We start from the raw sequence: 14,703 nt of genomic DNA on the forward strand, positions 1-14,703 counted from the left end.
CGGCTTTTACACTAATTTCTTATTGCGACTCACACTTTCAACGAGTCTTAATGCTTTGTTACCCAGTTAAAAGATCTTAGTCCTTCGACGGCTTTTTCCCATATCCTGGGCGTTAAGCGTGTTTCAGAGATGCTCTCTAGTATGTGCAGTTTAAGATGCTAGTAAGAAAACATCCTTTATCCTAGGACGGTTGGACCATGGGCCTATGCTTAATTCCTCTTCAGTACCTTCAGGTATTTCAAGAACTAAAAGCAACGACTGCAAAAGAGTCCTAAAATTTTAAGCCCTGAAATTTGGCTGGAAGGAGTGAATAATCAAGCCCAGCAGAAGAGAGAACTTAGCTGAAATTCTCATTCCACTGAAGCTGATGGCAAAATGTTAGTGTTTTCAATGATGCCAGGCTTTTACCCTTGGAAGAGGTCAGCACAGCCCTCTTACGCTTGCCACAGGTGGAATCCTGTTACCCCCCAGCAGGAGGTTTAGTTACCTCGGTCAAATAATCATTATGGTCGTAGCACGACAGTTTTGATTAGGTCAGCCTACCTGCAAACTGTCGGTTACTTCTCTTGAGGAACGCAGGGAGAAATCACGTTATTACACTCGTGCAAAAATGAACAGAAATGGCCCTAAGCTCAAATTACTTATTAACGTATCTGAATATCTGGTTATTTAAAGACTTGGTTATTTAGATTTTTTTTTTCTTTCCCCAAAAAAGGGACAACTATACACTTCAGATTAATCCTAATTCAGGTCTTTGTAACGAAGATCATCTGTCGTATTTCACATTTATTGGTCGGGTTGCTGGTCTGGCAGTGTATCATGGGAAGCTATTGGATGGTGAGTTATTACGCTGTATGGCTATGCTACCGTTACTGGCTTTTTATTAAATGAAATAAATCACTTCAATAATTCATATACTTTAGAGCGTAGTATTTCTGGAGGCAAAGTCTGAGAGAAATTAATGGAACTGGAACTGTTGGAAATTGCATTCCTGATGTGAATGGCAATTCAAAAATTATAGTGTCTTACTCAACAAATATGTTTCATATGAAGTTTTGCTCCTTTCTCCACTCGTGTTAAAACTACAGAATCAGCATTGCTAAATAATCGCTATCCCTAAAGGAAAATCACTAAATTTATATCAGCCATTTCCATGCAAACCTGCAGCCAAAGCAGTTGTGTGGGTGTCAACTGCAGCATATTTTGATCTGTGAAATTATTACCGAGTGATTTCATGAGAAAATATGATTTCTGCCAAACTTTGAAATCTCACAATAAGCGAGCAAGCAAACGTTATAAACTGACTTTATTGAGCAATAGTGCAGCACATTAGAAGAGGAAGCTCGCCGTCCTGTTTTTCTAGCATCTCCTTTGAGGGAAGAATGGCAATTTTAAATGGATTAGAGTACCTTGAGCTCAATTCCCCACCTTTTGTGTCTCTCTGCCATTAACGTTATGGTGTTTAACGGAATATGGTAATTAATGGCATAATTCTTGTAATTGAAAAATTTGGCTTCTGTGCCTAAACAAAAAATGAGCCTTCTGTGTTAACTTGAGCAGTTACAGCACTGTTACTTTCAGGAGGTTTCTTCCTTGCTGGCACCCTAGGAAATACTGTCCTTGAGCAGTCATATCTTTATGTAAGGTGAAAATGCAGAACAGTGGAGGTAACACGTTTTCCTCTCTTCTAGGCTTCTTCATCAGACCTTTTTACAAGATGATGCTGGGGAAACCAATAACTCTGAAAGACATGGAGTCAGTGGTAAGATAACATTGAAGCTGTATCAGCATTAGGAATTACGTGGTTGTTTTCCTCTGGGGAAATTAATATGAGCTGACAGTTCCGGTAAACTGCATGGTAGAAAACACAAGGTCATAGTTACAACAACTTTAGAAAGATATGTACATACTTTTGTAATAAAACACACTTTCCCTGGTAGGACAGCTGTTTCGGTACCAGTGCACTAACAGCGGTGACAGGGACAAGGGAAAAGAGACATGAATAGGCCAGTAAGAAACGCAACGTAAGATGTCTAATTATACCTCCAGCTTTTCCGCTGGCTCAGCTTTCTCCCTGTTAGAAGGAGCACCACCACCAAGGCCTGCAGCTTTCTTGTCACGCTGTGGAGCAGGAGGAGAGGGGTGCAAGGGCTTAGTTCTGACCTGGGAACACGGGAAGTTGCCCACAGTGCTGGCAGGGGAAAGGGTCGCCAAATGATAAACAGTTCTCTCCAAAATACACTTTAACGAATGCAGCACAACTTACGCCCTTATATCCCCATGGTTTTGTTCCCTGCGCTTCCTCTACTTTCACACCTTCAACATCAATTGCAATCAAGTACTTTAGTGTTTGGCACTCCCTGGGAGAAAAATGAATTGTTTTACAAGTTGGTGATCTCTAACTTTGTATTGTAAGATGAAGGACAACAGTAAATAGGATCCCGCAGATGTCCAGTCTAGATGTGCAGTGTACCGGTATTGAAACACAGTACATTTCAGATATGTACAATAGCTAAATACAAATGGTTTCCATTAAGTTAGCAGGATGATACTTGGCTTTGTCCTTTTAACCTTTGGAGGTCTGTCCGTTTTTTCTACTACTATGGACTTGGGAGAACCTTGGAGCTGTTACTTTTCCCCTTTCTAACGTCTTACTGTTACTCATTATACGGCGTAGTTTACCTGGATAAGACTGCTCCAGATTGCCTCTGTAGGGGCAGGACTTGGTTGTGAGCCTGGCCGCTCACATCCTGCACTTTCCTACGACTGTCTTCAACAGCAAAGTCAGTTGACTCACAAGCCCAGCCCAGAGGCAAAATTACAGAAGATGAGATGAGAAGATGAGCTTGAGCTCAAGTACAAGCTTAGAACGAAGCTCCTGAGACACGTATCCAGAAGGATCTTAAAAGGAAGTTCAGGCTCTTGTATTCCTACAAGTAGTTGGGAAACCTTCTCCTCTTATTCTTAGCTCTGCAAGAGCTGTCCTTGGTCTTGTCAGAAGTATACTCGGTATGAGAAGAAGAAAACACGGTTTATTCTTTTTGATGTTTTCGAGTTTTACAGACTTTCGGTTACTGACATAAAGGCTGGTTCGGCTGCTTAGTCCCTCCTCCAGCTCCCACTGTCTCATAGTCACCATATTTTGGCAGGCCATTCTTCTCTTGAAGCATACATGAGTAAATAATGTTTTAACTTCATTTTAGGAAATGAGAGGGGTGTTTTTATTCAGCAAACTTCAAGGCTTTTAGTAATAACAATGCAATCAGTTATTGTATAATATATTATCGATGTAATGAAGTGGTATATAAATTGTGTTGAAAAGCATGTACAGTTTTATCAAGAAGACATTTTCTAATGAATTATTTATTTCACACCTCTATATACATATTTACCAAATAGATACGTAGAGTCAATTTATTGTGTTGCATGATAATGTAATTACAAGTAAATTAAGAAGAGTTACATGAATCTAAAAATGTAGCATCTCTAGAAAAATACATATGAATAAAGTAATCCATCTTACCCTGCTTTACAGTAGCTGTGCAAATAAATGAGTTCTCATCTTTCCAGTCCCTTTGGAGTTCTAGTTTCAGATGTTTTCATTTGTTCAATTTAAAGTTAAACTATACATTTAATGTTCACATTTTCAAGCTTTGTTTAATTATAATCTGCTGCAGGACAGTGAGTACTACAACTCTTTGAAGTGGATCCTGGAAAATGACCCGACAGAGTTGGATCTCATGTTTTGCATAGATGAGGAAAACTTTGGACAGGTACGTAAGTGTTATCCCAGAAGTCTGTATTTCCATCTTATTATTGGTTATTGCCAAAAAGGAATTAAATACTGAGCAGTATCTCATGGCTGTGCACTTGATGATCATGGGACTGTTGAATGTTAATGATCAGCATAGGCAGACTGTGAATATTAACCTCTCGGTCTTCCTGGCTGTCTAAGACTGGGGATGCCAAAGCAGGAAATAATGTTCTTGTCAGGGAGCAACATGACATCTTTGTGCAAAGCGGTTCCTGAAGCTGAGTAAAATACTTGCACTGAGGAGTAATAACGGTGTTACACGGTCCATCTTAGAAAGTAGTCTCAGCTTGGGACTGTTTGGGGTTTTACAGGTTGAAGATGTTCTCAAAGGACAAAGTAAGCGGTAGAACGATAATCAGCGAAGTGCTTTGTTTCTAGTGTCTTTTATATAATGCAGGTAGATGAGGCAACAAAAGCAAGCATCCCTGGTTTAAAAAGGTTCACAATCTGTGGATAACTTTCTCCGTTACAAATGAAAAATGTGGGATACATGTTTAACAACTGAGAAGTGAGTAGGTGGGAATGTAATTCATCAGCCGAAGTCGTAACTCATTTTATCAGTAGAAGCTGTAAGAACAGCATATGGTACGGTTTGCCTTGGATTTATAGTCGGTCTTTACAGAGAATCCTATCGGAACAAACTTCAGAGATCTGTATCTGTTTCTGGATGGAAATAACTTGAGTGCAGATAAATGTCTTGTACATAAGTATATGTGTTAAATTTAATTTGAGGACTTAAAGGCAAATAAATCATGAGTCTACTTACACGAGCTTGGAACTTACTTGCCTGCCGTGATTGTTTGTTTGCTTATTTATTTACAAGCTGTGGAGCTGAACCATTTTGTAATGCATGCACACAAGTAACGACTAAAACATACCGATTTTGTACAATATTGGGACTTAATAATACCTACCTGTGTCTCTTAAATTAATTTGCTTATAGGCTTTTATGCCCTTTTCTAGTGTCTTCACTTCGTTTAACTCCTAGACCTAGATATCGTGGCTCTGGGTACCACTGGTACTGTGGACCACCGTGCCTTTTTTAAAAGCTGACCTCAAAATTTCAAAACATAGGCACACAACGTACTGTCAAGAACATTCTGATCCACTTCTCAGCGCTTACTACTTTTTTTCCTGAAGCAACATAAGTTTATCGGTTACGTGGAAAATTAGGGAGAACATTAAAGCCACAGGATGAAAAGTTTTTGTAATACACTGGGTTGTTTGTCGGGAATTCGCATTGTCTGCTGTTCTGTAACGATTTAACTTTGAATTATTGATAGCCTTTCACTGCCAGCTTTCGCTTCTGCTGGCAGAAGTTCGTTCTCTGACTCAAAGCATAAATCAACTTACTCAGAGATACTTTCCGCTCGTCTCCTAACTCTTTAATACCTCAAATAGCTAATTCTGGCATTGTTAGCAAGATGGATTTTTGTATAATTCACAATAGCTGCATCTGATTCCAGAAGAGATTAATCTTTAGATGCCATTCTTCAGCAGCTCAGCACTGTATAGGCACGAAGCAGATCACCACTAAAGTGTGACGCATCATTTTAAAAAGTTGCAGGCTGTCCGGGAGTGTTCATGCTCTCGGGGAAACGTTACAAACTGGTGTTAAAAACAGCGGCAGCTTGAGGCTGACTGGTTCATTTCTTGGTTTACCTTTTTATTAAATCTCTCCTGTGTTGTTTCTGTGTATCGCGGGTGCGAAGTAATTAGTGGCGTTTATGACTTCCTTTCTCTTGAACGTAACATTTTACCGTGTTCTTACAATATACGTGGGGTTGTTTGGGAAGTTCCCTTGATATCATTGTTAGAGTACATGAGGTGGGCTTTGTCCTCTTTAGAGAAATATATTGTGAGTGGGTGGAATAAAGGCATCAAAAACATCAGTCTTACTGTTCTCGACATTTCTACTCACCTTCTTACCCCCAGAGTTTTCCTTCATAATATGGCGGGTATTTATAGGCTTTGGAGATTCACGTCTTTGTTGATGTAGAAATCCAGAGGATGCTGCCGCAGCCGTGCAGGTGTTACGGCCCTGTACTCTGATGACGCCTTAGCTCAAGTTGGAGGCACCCGTCACGAGTAACCGACTTCATGTGCTCATTCAGTGCCCAGTTTGTTAACAGAAGTAACAGTTCTTGTTCTAATCGCTGTAACGTAAGTTCCAGGTGTTGAGCTGATATCACAGTCCTTGTGTGTCTCGGAAGGAAAAGGCAGTTTTGGCTAGCTCTGCAGCAGTAGCGACGAATGCATTTCAAGTTTTCTTGGCTAACTTCTCTTTCAACTTACATATAAGCTCACCGAGTTACAGACAAATGCCAGTAGTAGTAGATATAATAATGCTGTTTCCATCATACTGCTGGTGAGATGCAAAATTGGCAGGACAGATTTGGCTGAAGAAAAGCCTGAATGAGCTCAGCAGTGCAAGGGCAGGGTGTGCTGCAGTGAGGAGGAATTTATCTAGCGAGAGATTGAAGCATCAGTCCAAACGCCTATAGGATGCTTTCCGGCAACGCAGCAGTTCTGGCAAATATTGACTACGCTGGCTTTCCTGCATGTACCGCTGGCCATTGCCAGCGCTGTGGGGACTGCTGGAAGTCGAGGGACCCTGACGCTTCGGCACTCATTTTGCCTCATCTACTGCTGAACTGCTGAAAAGTGCCCTTGGGAACCTGAGGAGGAGATGATACTGCTTCCAGAAGGACGCGGTGTATGTAAGAGGGAGGTATTTGCATTGCTGTAAGCTTCTGTGTTTGTTTATACTTCATCTATCACCAAAACCTTTTCTGGAGTTAGGGAAAACCAAAGAAACCTCTAGTAAATCTTATCTTCTTGTTACCCTTCCTTCCTTAATAACCAAAAATATGGTTCCGGTAGTTCTCACAAGTCAGTAAGAAATACAAAGTAGATATTCTCAACACGGAAAGGATGGAGAACTGTCTTCAAGAAGCAGAGAAAGAAAAGGTCTGTACTTCTGCTAAGTTCTTAATGGCTCTGGAATACTGTTTCTCATTTCCTAAAAGCAAGGTGTCTTCTGGTGGGCAGGAGGGGCAAGCACGAAGCAGCCTTCTGTTTGTGCCAGACTGTCCGTCATCTTCGTAACTTCATCCTATTCAGCTTTGACAGTATGGCAGGCCTCTTCCTTACTGGTTCTGGACTGTCTTCCCTGGTCTTTATGGAACGAATAAGCTACTGTTTCAGAGCCGTGTAGGTTCCCTGTTAGTCCTGTTAGTTACTTTTCCTTAATAGTATAGTCATCTTTTTTTTTTTTTTCCTATACAGTAATAGGTATATTTATTCAAATAGAACTATTGTATTGTTTTTCTCCTTCTTGAAGCATTCAGTGTTAATCCAGTCCTGAAAAGAGCTTTCCAGCCTCCTCCTTTCACAGCTCCATTTATTAGCTAATGAATTTACTGTCTCACTGTTACTCTCAACCACAACATCTGATTTAATTATGGAAGATTAGTAACAGCTTTAAAAATAGGCTTGGTTGAATGTGGGTGCACAGAGTCAGGCCTTGGTTGCTTCCGCTGGAACCGTGGTTTTGAAGCGATGGCCCAGGTTGGCTGGAACAGAGCGAGGCCGTGCAAGCAGCAAAATACCGGACTTTCCTTCTCTCCTGCGCAAGCACGCGTGCTTTACAAGACGTTAATCCAGTCGTGTGCCTATGCTGTGGGTAAACACCAGGATCTGCAGTCAGCAAAGCGCTTCTTCCTAGCCGCAGCTGCGGAGCGTATGGTTTGTAACAGTTTTGCGGGGGCACTCTCTGATTAAACCTACCAGCTTCTAGCTTTCCTGGTACCTACCCAGCACTAATTCGGTGAACTCCTACGGGGAAATCACTTCCTTCAGAAATAAATACATTATTTGGACTTGCTGGAGTTTCTTGTGAACTGTAATGAATTTGTTTTTTTCAGCCTTGTGCTCCACAGTGACACTAGCCTTAGCAAATTTGTGTTTAACCATTTCATAATCTATTTTTCTACTTTACTTTTTTGGCCTTTTTATGAAACAGTTTCTGGGTGGACTTTAAGTAATCATTTTTTTTCCAAGCATTTTGAAAAATCAGAAGGCGTTTTTCTACCCTTATTAAAATGGAATTTATGTTGTCTCTACCCAAATGGACCTGCTGTTCAGGACTAAGTTTGCTTTTGAATGGTTTGCTCACCTGCTAATGACAAGAATTCGTTCTTATAAGTGATCACATAATAATTTGTTCCTTGTGATGCCACCTTTAAATGTGGAATGTTTTGATCTCTCATTAGCTATTACGCCATAATAATTTTCTGGTACTGCTTGTAAAATGCCGCTCAAGGAGAGCGGATTTTGTGAGAAATGTGTCCTGAAATAATGTCGTGTTGTGTTTTGTTTTTTTTCTTTTGAAATGCAGACATATCAAGTTGACCTGAAGCCCAATGGGTCAGAAATCATGGTAACGAATGAAAACAAAAGGGAATATATTGAGTACGTATACATTTACAGGATTCATCCTGAGTGTAAGAAAGCACGGTTGCACTTGTCTTAGAATTTACCCTACTGCAGTTACTGTATTTTGTACTACACTAGCTCATCAGAGATCCTTTTAAAAGAAAATCTTCCTGTTAACATAGATTGTTTATACCCTAATCCTTAGAAAGCTTGAATTTTAACCTTTACTGTTCCATGAATTGCACTAATCAGGGGGGTCCGTCATGTAAAAGGAAACTATTTTCTTGATGGGTAGGCGTGAGGAACGTTCAAGAAGGGTTGGGGTTGCTCTGAGTGACAGACATCTGCATCTAAATTACTCGACGAAAAGAGCTGGCACCTCTTGGATGCAGTACTTGCCACGTTAAAGCAGACCTTTGAATTTTGCCCAGTTGCGTGCCTGCTTCTGCCTGTTGCCTGCGTGCCTGGGGTAACTAGCTCTGCTTTGTAGGTCCCCAAAGCGGCGGGCAATTCCCGCCCTGGGATTTACGGTGTTTCCTGGTGAACTGCTGGGTCGCAGAGTGCAAATCAGGAATGAGTGCCGATCCGAGTGCTAAACCGGGTCTAGAAAAAAGAATGAAAATAGGATGTCTGTATCATTTATCGAGTTTGTATTGGCTTGCCATTGTGGTCTTCATCCGAGGAGGAACTCGGGACCTCTGTAAATGTTTAAGCATTCCTCTAAGAGGAGAACTTTGTACTTGTTCGGTAACCTCACTTGCAAGGTTGTGTTACAGTGATTTGGTGTAATGGGGGAACAATAAGAAATTTCTGCTTTTATGATTTTTTTTGTTACTTTGTGTTTAATGTATTTGCACTGTCAGCTCTTGAGTTTTTCAGGTATGGCCTTTTTTTCAGCTTTCAGATGCAAGATATTAGACATCATAGACTTTTTTTATCTCCATCACCTCAATACAGTGCAGAAACAAAAAGCTCTCTGAAAATGTGCGGTCCAAAATTCAGAACCGAGTCGGGTTTACATCTCGGTAATTCTTTCATGGCTAGTCACAGTATTTTTATGACTTGAGAGCACACAAGTATTGACTCTAATTTGGAAATGATTAATGCAGCTCAAAATTTTTCAAATATTTTTTCCAGAATTGCATTATGATAGAACTGTTCTAGTTGTCGTGGAAAAAAAAACCAAACCACCCCACACACAGCCCAACAACAACAAAACCAACAACAGAAAACCCCACCAAACTGCAGGTGTAGTCACAAATGTAATTTTATTTTTGCTTCTGTGGCTTCACGCAGCATCCAAACGATGCATTCTCACGCAAATGTAGTGCTTATGGATATCGCGTAGGTGGCGAAGAACCGTTGTCTGACAGAAAATCTGGTGCTTTGTTTGCGTTATTTTATTATGTAACGTTTCTTGCAGAAATGAAGGAAAACAGATAAACTGACTAAATAGCCGCTAATTAAAATCAACGTCACTGCTTTAAGCGTTATGAGGAAATCACACTAGGAGTTTTCTAGTAACCGTCAAGCGAACAGTATCCAGTGCTGTAACGCCGCCTTTGAAAATTCAGTTTACGTAGCACTGGCCAATGTAAGAACAAAAATGGAGTAAATTAAATTAACTGCTTGGGTTTCCCGAAATGCCCGCGCAGGGAACGTGCTGCTCCAGAGCGTGGCTCAAAGCGCCTGGGTTCCAGCGAGCCCCAGGTGCTCTCCCGCGGGGCCGCTGCCCCTTGGCCGCCGCCGCTGGCTACGCGCCAGACCCGCGCTGGCAGCGGTGCTGTCAAGAACCGGCCGCAGCTAAACGGGCTGTTTGCCTTTAGTTTTAAGCTTCCTCTGTTTCTCTGCCCACCAGAACGTAAAATAATAAATTCAACTGTACTTGCTGGCGTTTTTAATTAGCGCCTCTTCAGAGGGGAGAAAGCCTTATAGTTGCTGTATTCGTGCAAATCAGGAAGGAAACGTGCTCCAGTAGGAAAGGAACTGGATTTCTAAAGCGTTATTCTAGAACCTGCGAGGTATTTATGCTGTAGGGGGTAACGCTGAAATACAGGCCTGTTCCTTTGATATTGCAGTTTTTATTCATCCCTATTTATTTATAGGCAGGCTGTTACATGTAATTACATCTGTCCTCACGTTTTGTAGACTTCGTTGGGAATTGGTGATTACTCAGAGCTCTGAAGAATGGAATGTCTCGTCATTTAGGTGCCTAATCCTAACAGTAAATGCATCATCCAGAGCCTAGGTGCCAGCCTCATTTAGAAAGCAAGCAAGCATAGTAAAGAATTTGCAGGCTGTTTCAATCCACAGGCAAGCCTTTTTGCCGTGCCCACCCTTGCCTCCCTCGGCACAAAGCGGTTAATGTCATGTCGTCTGGTAGCGTTACGCTAAAACGCGTGGTGATGTAGGAAAGTCATCGCTGTAAAACGTGGAAGTGCACGCGTAGAGTTTGCGCTGCATGCTGAAGTGGAACTACCCATGCTGTGGCTTGTTCGTAGTCACTGATCTTTTTCAACGTTTCGGTCAGCCACAGGAGATAAATCTGAACAATTAATAGGAAAGGTGCTCGCTTTCCTTAACATCAGAGTGTGGTTGGGAGATGGCTGAGGTTGTAAAGGAGAAACTGAAACTATTAAGGTTGCTAAAATCTATAAACTTAGTTTGCAGTTTACTAATGAGTGTGCCTACGTGTTGTTGTTTATCTGCTCTAGCCTGGTCATCCAGTGGAGGTTTGTAAACAGAGTTCAAAAGCAAATGAACGCTTTTTTGGAGGTAAGGTTCTTTAGCTGCCTTCCCCCCCCCAAATATATTTTTTTTTAATTTTATTTTTTTTTTAATGCAGACTTCTTACACGTCAGTGCGTTAAGGGAGTGGGGAGCTTTGCATAACTATCCAAGCTCCGGAATGCTTATGTTTTATGATTTCACAGTTTTGCCTTGTATAACAATATATCATCTTTCCTCTATGAGAAGAAGGTCCTCTTTCAAGCTTAAATTATTTGAGCTTGAAATAATTTTGTGATTAATTTTTTAAATTAGGGACTCGTACTTCAGCAACTGCGTATTTCATTTTCTAAACCCTCCCTCGTCCTCTGTCATTTACTTAGGTTCTTACTTTTACGTGGCCGGAGAACTTTAACTTTGTTTGCTTTCTTTTAGGGATTCACAGAACTTCTTCCTATTGATCTGATTAAAATCTTTGATGAAAATGAACTAGAGGTGAGTTTGTTTAACTGACGTCCAGAGACAGCGGGGCAGTAATGCTCATCACGAAAAGATGCGTTATGTTCTAGGCTCATCATTCATCGCTTACTCATCGTAAGTGAATTTGCAGACAGAGACGCTTTGCTTGCAGTGGGAAATGAGATTTTTCTCCCTAATTATTAAATCTATTGATCACATAAAAGCACACAAAACTGTAATTATTCGGTGAGGTGGTTGGGTATGTGCGTATAAAAGGATGTAAGTAGCTTACTGAATGGATGCCATTATGCCGATACCAGTCGCATTTTGAGCAAAATACTATAAAAGATGCTGTCACACGAAGCATACAGACGTCGCGGTGTACAGTGTTGCTCCAGTAACATGAAATATTCCTTGAGAATCCTCCTGAGGAGAAGCCCAACTCTCCTTTAGGTTTGTGTTTATCTTTGCACTGCTTAGCTGTTTAAAAGGTCAGACAACAGGGGGAAGTGCAAGCTTGTTTTTCCTGACAAAGCGTGCAGCGTAGCACAATGCCGTCTTGAACTGACACCGTAACAATTCACCTCCATATGTAGTTACTGATGTGTGGCCTCGGCGACGTTGATGTTAATGACTGGAGACAACACACCATCTACAAAAACGGTTACTGCCCAAACCATCCCGTTATCCAGTGGTTCTGGAAGGTAATGTTGTTTACCGCATTTGGCTTCTCTGCCTGTTCCTGAAAGTGAAAGTTCCTGTAGTGTTTTGCGGAGGCTGTTACGAAATCTTTTTTCTTTTTTTTTCTTTTTTTTTCTTTTTTTTTTTTTTTAATGTGTTGGAAATGAGAGCTGTGGTACCCGTTAGGGACTGGACTAGAAGGAGACCCAAGGCAGGAAGTCTGCATCTTTGGTTTTATCTAAAGTGTCTTGCAGTAGTTGTGAAGTAAAATACTTTAATGAAAAGTATATGTCCTCAGAAAAACTGCTAAAACACTTTTTCCCATAATAGCTGTAGATTTTTCCAAGGGGTGTCTGGTTTTCGTAAAAATCCCGGAATCCTACAGCTTGGTGTGTGCACTTCGAGCTTTGTTTCTGGGTTTCTTACATCGTTTTCATGACCATGGGCGGCATGCATGAAGGCTGTGTACCTGTAGCCATCCAAATGGTGCCGTGGCCCCAGACGGCTCGGCTCCGAGGTCCTGCTGCCGTGCAAGCCTGATCTGCTTTTCTGTGAGCCCTTGCAGTCTCTCTGACCTTCAAGGGTTTGCTGTCACCGCTGTTTCTCTCGTCCCCCCCTCGGGCCCATTTGCAGCGCAGCCGCTGTGCCCGGTGCCGCGGGGCAGGTGCGGGTCCCGCTGGCAGCGCGAGGCGAGCCAGCTCGTGCGGTGAATGGCCCTGGTAGCTCCCAGCTGCCGCCAGAGCCGGGTCTCGTTGTCGTGGCCCAGTGACAGCTGGAAAAGGATGCTCCTTGTTTAATCAGAGAAAACCGGGTGTGGGACCTGTAGTACATCGCGCAGAGTTATACCTCTGTTACAGTCTAATACAGATCATTTCCTCAGGTTTTGATTTGGTTTATAACAACGATACCTGCAGCTGTGCAAGTGCAGACAGTGACTGTGTGTGTCTGTCCGTAGGCCGTTTTACTGATGGATGCCGAAAAGCGGATTCGACTACTGCAGTTTGTTACTGGGACGTCACGCGTGCCTATGAACGGATTTGCTGAACTTTACGGTGAGCTTCCTTTCGCCTGCCCGCAGATCGTGCAAACCTGGGCACGACTGACATTTAGACATCGCCAACCTTTGAGCCCCACGTAAGAATTCTCCTTCGGGGTGCCGGGAGCACGGGAGAATTTGGGGGGCACACTGAGAAGGAGCAACGTTCTGTGCACTGTGGGCGTTCCGTAGACACTCTCCTCGCTCCCACGGAAAACGTTTTGGCTGTCAACAGGAATAATATTCGCGTCATATGGAGAAGAGGAGAATGCGTGTTTAACTAAGCACTTGAATTTTTCCGTGTTATGTCTGAGCTTACTTCTTTTCCATTATGCAAAGATCGCTAGATAAACTTAACAAGGTAACTGGGTTTGGAAATAAATAACCACATTCCTACTTCCAATGTAGTTTTAATTAAGAGAGTTTGTAACCGGGTATTTTGTACCAGTTGAAAAATCTAGTACACAAATTTATGCAAACACTTAATTTTTAAAATAATATTTAGGTAGTCTCCGTAGTGTCCAGCAATTTATTTTTCACATGATTTTCTTTTTCTACCAGGTTCAAATGGTCCTCAGCTGTTTACAATAGAGCAATGGGGAAGTCCTGATAAACTGCCCAGAGCTCACACATGGTAAGTCGTAAAAGCATAGCATTATATCGCTTTTCTGTATCGTTATCCTGCCAAGAAAGGGGGAAAGCGATGACTGTGCTTCTCTCTAACATACTTTAGCTCTGGATCATACAGCTTTCTATAAAATGAGATACTCTGAAACCTACACACGTGTCCGTGTGTGTGTAGGCATGTATTGAAAAGGCAAAGAACAGGTAGCGTCGATCTGCTGACGGGCAGCTGCAGAACGCAACATGCAGAATTCCGGGAGGCAGCCGTGCCGCTGCTGCTTCCAGTGTCTAAGCAGCGCTTGGTTTGCCTTCTCACGGACGTGTGACAGGCTGCGTTTATAATAGAGTAAGTAGGTGTAGGTGTTCCGCAGTAAATGCAGGTAAAGGAATCCAAACTCCTTCCATCCTAACCTTTCTGATAAAAACAGCACAAGGAATTACATCTTAACGCTTCAGGGATGTTTCTATGAATGTTAAAACATAGGCTCTGTTCTCTTCTGTTCTGTCAGTCTGAAGGCTTTGAAAAATACAGGATAGGCTGTCCGAGGGAGGCGGTTAAAGGGGTAGCAGGAGTGCAGCAGGGCGTACTGGAAGGAAAAGCAGTGCCTCAGCTCATAAGGCCAATACTGCTCGTTGCCGCCTTTTGTGTGTCTTAGAAATTTGTCACCTCTTCCTCTTTCCTTCCGGAACACTAAGAAACCGAAGGATATCTGTGAGCTGGCAAAGCAAGAAATCGTTTGTACAAATAGGGGTTGATGCCTTTTTTCCCTTGGTGCTGTGATTCTACTTCAGGTATCACCACGCTGCAGGCAGCTTTTACTCTCACCGTCGTTTTCCTTTTCTCGCTTTCCATGCTACATAAAGGCCATAAATTGTTGGACAGTTCACTAAAAATCGGAGGTCATAGTCCAGCTGACTGAATTTAA

At 42.1% G+C, this 14,703-nt stretch overlaps 2 protein-coding genes across 14 annotated transcripts in view; one reads left to right on the forward strand and one right to left on the reverse strand.

Moving 5' to 3' along the window:
* The window catches only part of NEDD4L (NEDD4 like E3 ubiquitin protein ligase), a 193,368-nt gene that overhangs the window by 176,464 nt on the left and 2,201 nt on the right, over positions 1-14,703 (forward strand). For all 13 annotated transcript variants that reach the window (XM_087772788.1, XM_087772789.1, XM_087772791.1 and 10 more), the window contains 9 exons: positions 716-837; positions 1,692-1,762; positions 3,678-3,773; positions 8,214-8,287; positions 10,966-11,026; positions 11,413-11,472; positions 12,033-12,140; positions 13,073-13,169; positions 13,715-13,787. In XM_087772788.1, the coding sequence (XP_087628914.1) occupies positions 716-837; positions 1,692-1,762; positions 3,678-3,773; positions 8,214-8,287; positions 10,966-11,026; positions 11,413-11,472; positions 12,033-12,140; positions 13,073-13,169; positions 13,715-13,787 (762 nt within the window). The remainder of the gene's footprint in view (positions 1-715; positions 838-1,691; positions 1,763-3,677; positions 3,774-8,213; positions 8,288-10,965; positions 11,027-11,412; positions 11,473-12,032; positions 12,141-13,072; positions 13,170-13,714; positions 13,788-14,703) is intronic.
* ALPK2 (alpha kinase 2) overlaps positions 13,180-14,703 on the reverse strand; it is a 96,917-nt gene continuing 95,393 nt past the window's right edge. The window contains exon 13 of the mRNA XM_087772778.1: positions 13,180-13,378. The gene's annotated coding sequence lies outside the window, so the exon portion shown is untranslated. The remainder of the gene's footprint in view (positions 13,379-14,703) is intronic.

The sequence above is a fragment of the Nipponia nippon genome, unplaced genomic scaffold (genome assembly GCF_047370975.1).
Source record: "Nipponia nippon isolate SJK-2023a ecotype South Korea unplaced genomic scaffold, ASM4737097v1 scaffold_37, whole genome shotgun sequence".
NCBI classification, from domain to species: Eukaryota; Metazoa; Chordata; class Aves; order Pelecaniformes; family Threskiornithidae; genus Nipponia; species Nipponia nippon.